Raw genomic sequence first — 6,000 nt, 5'->3', positions numbered from 1 at the left:
TATGCACACATTTGTCTTCAGCGATCGTGTCAGGAAGGTGTGCATCATGGAACGTGTACAGATTTTTATGTGAACTTTTATTTTCAGTTATTTTGAGTTTATAGGAATGAAATTGCTGGATCATATGATAATTTATGTTGAAACTTTTGAAGCATGGTCAGGTTGTATCGTTAAGCTGTTTTCTAAAGTTTCTGTACTATTTTAATTTCTCTCTATGGTCCCAATTTTGATTTCTATCCAGGGTTCCACTTTATTCACACCATCACCAACATTTGTTATTGTCCATATTTTATAATAGCCATCCCAATAGTGTGAATTCTTAATACCATTTAATCTGTATAATTCCCCATGTGAATTAGGCATGATGATCCCCATTTTATAATCCATTCATTGGAGTCTCAAAGACAGTGAGTAGTTTGCCCAATTCTCACAGCTACTAAGTGGTAGTTTGCACCCATATATTTTATTACAAAGCTCATTTGTCTACTATAATATTGTACTTCTCATAATCTGTCCAAATACTGTTCTTGGGAATTAACCAATCTTGCTCACCAGTGTTCTTTCCCAGAGGGAACTTCAAAGCACTTGTGGAAAAATCGATTGTCTTTCCATTAAGTTTTTATCTAAAATTTTTGAAGTTTCTTTGTAGTATCTCAGAGAGTCCTGTCAACATTTTCATAGACTCCTTCACATCCCTATACCTAAGCCTTATCCATTTCTACTTCCTTAATATCTTTCAAATCTATCTTCTCCTCACTGTTTCTGCTGTAGTTTACTTTTCATTAGCAATCCTATATATGGTTTTTCTACCTCCAGTCTTTCTTGTATTTTCTGATTGATTTTGATAATGCTATTTCCCTGCCAAGAGTCACACAGAGATAATAAAAATAAAACATGATCCTTGTGGGCAAGGATAAAATTCATACTCTTGAGTGTAGCATTTAGGGCTTTTTTAATATAGCCCCAGCCCAATTTATTAACCTCATCTTAAGCTTCCCACCTGTTTCTTTTCTAATAGGTTCCCATGTACAAGTTACATTAAACCTGTTTCATTATTTCTTTTACATCTTCTGAGAAAACCATATTGCACTACTTCAAATTATTATTTGCTTAAAATTTCCTCTCCCCTTTTCTCCACCTATTACAATCATTCAATGCTCAGCTCAAATGATGCCTTTTTATACATCATTCTTCACCCCTGCTAGACAAAATTAATGCTATTCACTTTACAGCACTTATATGCATTGCTCTATTTATATTAGAGATAATTTATTTCTCCTATGGGACTACCATGCACTCTCTCAGAATTCCTCTCTACTACTTACCCACTTCTGGAAGATAATTTTATAGGTTAAGAGTTGGACAGTTGCCTATTTCTGAGACTTAACTTTCTGATTCTAATTCAGTCCCAGTCCCCCACAGTTTCTGAAGCTGGTCTGGAAAAGGATGACTGGTTAGAGAAAGAGGATGATGCAGAAGTCTTATAACTGACTGGAACAATGAAAACTCTCCAGATAAATAAAGTTAGATAAATATGTACAGTATAACATTTTACGTTTTATGCATATTTATGTAAGTTTACTTTAAGAGGTTTATTGAATCCTTGGAGGTTTCCTAGTTTGAGAGTCCTACTACAATGAATCCATCATCTTCCTTAATAAAATAAAACACATCACAGTGTAGTTTTAAGAATACGAATTCAAAAACACACTTTAAGATTTGAAACCTACCTCTACCACTCTTACTAGGTTTCTGACACTGAGCCTCTTTGTACCCTTTCTACAAAATGGGATGATAAAAGCATCCTAGTTTAGGAGTTATTTGGATGATTACATGAGATCTATGAAAAACACTTAGAACGGGACCAAGTATCTGTTGCTGTTATTACTATCATTCTTATTATCATCATTGTTATTCTTATCATTATTATTATTCAGAATACCCCACCACCTAGAAAATGGTTTCCCTAGAAGAAGGCTCTAGCCTCAGCATCATTCTTCTTATCATTCTATACCCTGTTTTAGGGGTCAAGAGAAAGTTTTTTCTCTTTTGGAAGATAGTGATCTTTCAGACCAGATCTGTGGGACATCTTTCTAAAAGTTGAGCTACCTATACTCCATTGAGATTTTGATGATGTTCTTGAGACTCATATGGCAAATTCAATCTCTGCTATCATCCTAAATTGGAGCAGGATAGAAGTTGCTAGGGTGTCTCCACTAAGGAATGAAGTGTTGTAATAGGAATCTGTAATTGATAAACTTGTCCTAAAGTGGGTGGGATAAGTAATTCATGTCACTGTATACTTCACTGTTTTGAAAAAGTAGTTAGATGTGCTTGAGATTTATCTCCTGAATGCTAGTGGCTTACAGGTCACTTCTACCATAAGGCATATCCTAGAACCCATGGCACACTTGTTCTTATGCCTTTGCCAATATTTATGAGCTTTTGATAATTATTTGCTTGGCTGCTTCAAACTTATCACAATTGGACTAGAATTAATAAAAGAATAAGGGCCACGTATCTACATTAGAGCCAGCTTATAAAGGAACCTCCCTTGTCTCCAACTACTATGGTGACAACACTGATTAATGAGATTCCCAACAAGAAGAAAATTTTCTGGGAGAAAAAAGGCTTAGCCCTTCATGCTCACTTGAAAGATAGTAGTATAAATAATAAATACCAATTACAGAATTTTAATTATATACTAGGCACAGAAGTAAGTATATAATTTCATGAAATTGTCATAGTAACCTCATAGGATAGGTATATTAACTATTCATATTTTACTGAAGATGGAATTAAGTATATGCATCTATTAAACTGAATAAGTGATAAAGGTTATCACTAATCTTTCTTCTTTGTACCAACTTTTCCCAGGTGAAATCCAACAACAAGCATTTAATGGTGCCAGCAAGACCAACATAGAACCCCACAGGCTGCCACAATACCCCAAACTACCTTTGCAGAGGATTGGAGAAACTGCTTCTGGAAAGAAGTCCCCAAGCAGGCCAATTTCAGAGAGTAAACACTGTCTTGAGGTAGAAGTGGGGAAATTGGTACCTAGACTGCAGGATGGAGGAAGTAAATCCAGTCTAAAGGCCATCAATGGACCCATAGCAGGCCTTGGGCCCACCAATGTGTCTTCTTTCAACATAAAGAGACCAGCTCCACGAGTCCTGGCTCACAACAAGGAGGGTAAGTACTTGTGAATCCCATGGGTACCAGAACTGAACACAACTACTTTTCACTTTGAGATCATTTTGAAATTGGAGATTAGATGTGAGTGGAAATCTGTTGCAGTTTACTGTCACTAATCTTCGAATGGAGGGCAAGAACATAAAAACCATTCACAATAATCACTAGAATGTAAGCACCACAAAGAGCATGGATTTTTGCAGGTTTTATTTCTTTATCTCAATATCCCAAGTACTGTAGTAGTACCGAGCTGGCACATGTTATACATTCATTATTTATCTGTGTGTTAGAGTCAGTGATTCAAACCCATTAGTTACTGCACTGAAGAAAAATGAGATTATTGGCTACTATAAAAAAAATATATAGGTTTGGAAACCCTATTAGGGTTACTATGAGTAGGAATTTACTCCATGGGAGTAGATTTAGCTAGTCATGTTATTTATAATATTAATTTTATTATTGTTAACATTTATTGAGTATTTTCTGTCTGCCTGGAATGATATTGTTAACTGCTGTTGACTTGGTCCCTGATTCATGACAGCTTCATGCACAATGGAATCTATTTTCATTGGCTGATTTTTCAGAAGTAGATCACCAGGTGTCTCTTCTTAGTCTGTCTTAGTCTGGATCAAAAAAACAAACCCCCTTTCATCAAGTCAATTCCAGCTTGTAGTGATCCTATAAGACAGAGTAGCACTTATCTTTTGGTATTGCTAGATTGTAAATCTTTATGGGAGCAGACAGCCTCATTTTTCTCCCCTTAGTCTGAAAGCTCCACTGAAATCCATTCAGCATCTTAACAGGACAAAAGCTCTCCATTTTGAGTCAGGTGGTGGCTTCATGTGAGGCTGAACTGGCCAAGAATTAAACCACTGAACCACTGAATTGTACAACTGGAACCGCTGCTTACTATGTATTAATATATGAGAGGGTACCCCCCCCCCCAAAATGGGAAAATGCTCCACTAGGCAGAGTGTTCATGATATGCATTTTTCCTGATAGGGGAGCATCGAACAACTTGCTCTGAGTTAGTGCACCCAGTGGCATCATATGGGGAGATTCTCTCTGGTCACAGTGAGATTTTTCATAAAAGCAGTTTCACTTAAACCTTGTTTTTGGTGATGGCCAATTTAAGAGAACAGCATGTGACTGTGAAATTTTGCTTACTGATCAGGAAAAATGCCGCCAAAGCTGTTGTGATGTTGAACACAACTTACAAGGACAGCGCTATGGGAAAAACTCAAGTGTACAAGTGGTTTTCTCATTTCAAAAAGGTGAAATGTTGATTGACGACAAACATTTCTAGATGTTGGTCTAGATATTGGTTGACTTCCCAAATGAACAAAAATGTCGAGCATTCATGCATTTGTGCTTGAAGACTGACAACAGACCTTTGAAGAGATGGGGAAATTATCTGGAGTATCTTGGAGCTAAGTTCAGTGAATTTTAATGGAAGATTTCAGAATTAGAAGGGTTGCTGCGAAATTTGTGCCTCGGATTCTGACTGACCAGGAAAAAGACATTGTGTGACAACAAGCTATGCTTTGAAAGAACAGCTCCAAAGCAACCTAGACTTTTTTCCCAAGGTCATTAACGGTGACCAGACCTGGTGCTATTCTTATGACCCTGAAAGCAAACATCAGTCAAGCCAGTGAAAGATACCATCATCACCTTGCCCCCCAAATACTCATCAAGTGAAATCAAAGATCAAGATGGTGCTCACTGGTTTTCTAGATGTGAGGAGGATAGTGCATTTGGAGTTCACCCCACTAGGTCAGACTGTTAATCAAGTTTTCTATTTAGAGGTTCTGAAAAGATAGTGTAAGTGTGCAATAAAAAAGACCTGATTTGTGGCAAAGGGGTGGGGGGCTGGTTTTGCTACCACAATAATGCACCTGATCACACAGCCTTCTTGATGCACAGTTTTTGGCAACAAAAAAAAGCAGCATGCCTCTCTTGCCCCACACACCTTACTCACCTGACCTCACTCCATGCAACTTCTTTTTCTTTCTGCGAATGAAGAAGGACATGAAAGGACAGCAATTTGACGACATAGAAGAAGTGAAGATAAAAATGAGGGAGGTGTTGTCAGCCAACCAAGCAGATGAGTTTGAAAAATGTTTCCACAAATGGAATCACAGGTTGACAAATATTTGAAGTGTAATGGCGAGTAATTTGAAGATGGTATGGTTGTTTTGTTAAAAAAATTAAATACGTAGCTTGTGAAAAATATTCTGGTTGGGGTGGGGTACCCCATCATATGAAGGGGCCTTCAAAAATTTATGTAAATTGTCTATGAATTTTCCAGTCTATTTTTTCCTGAGCTTTTTGAAGCCTACCCAACTCCTACTATTTCTGATTTCACAACCCTACTATGAAAAATATGCCAGTCCAACATACTGGCATTAATTAAGGAACCAATAGAGAGGTCTGAGGGGCTGGCTCTGATCCCAACTATGTGAGCAGCTTCCCCTACCCACAGAAGAATCCACTTCAGAGGACAGCACTGAAGCTACAGCTCAGGGAGAGGGACATGTCTAATCAGACCACATAGGAGCAAATGAAGGGAGAGGAAGAAAGAGTAAAGCACATCCTGGCCTACCAAGCCCTGCAGATGGTATTCCTGCTCAGAGCAGCCAATGCAGAGAGGACCATAGGGCGGGTCCCACTATGAGACATGAAATCCCTCACTGACTCATTGTGCTACAGGAGACAACACTGGAGACACAGTGTGAGAATTGAGCCCAATCTGACACCACCACACCAATGCGAAACACTAAGGGCATGCAACAGAACTGCAAGGGG

The 6,000-nt window shown here is 38.0% G+C and overlaps 1 protein-coding gene across 1 annotated transcript in view; it reads left to right on the top strand.

Moving 5' to 3' along the window:
• Window positions 1-6,000, top strand: part of OPHN1 (oligophrenin 1) — a 435,527-nt gene that overhangs the window by 412,135 nt on the left and 17,392 nt on the right. Inside the window, exon 21 of the mRNA XM_004715440.2 lies at window positions 2,878-3,195. Coding sequence (XP_004715497.1) covers window positions 2,878-3,195 — 318 coding nt within the window. The remainder of the gene's footprint in view (window positions 1-2,877; window positions 3,196-6,000) is intronic.

This window comes from Echinops telfairi, unplaced genomic scaffold (genome assembly GCF_000313985.2).
Source record: "Echinops telfairi isolate 266 unplaced genomic scaffold, ASM31398v2 ScPeMD7_7423;HRSCAF=8461, whole genome shotgun sequence".
NCBI classification, from domain to species: domain Eukaryota; kingdom Metazoa; phylum Chordata; class Mammalia; order Afrosoricida; family Tenrecidae; genus Echinops; species Echinops telfairi.
This window is presented reverse-complemented; position numbering and strand designations above follow the sequence as displayed.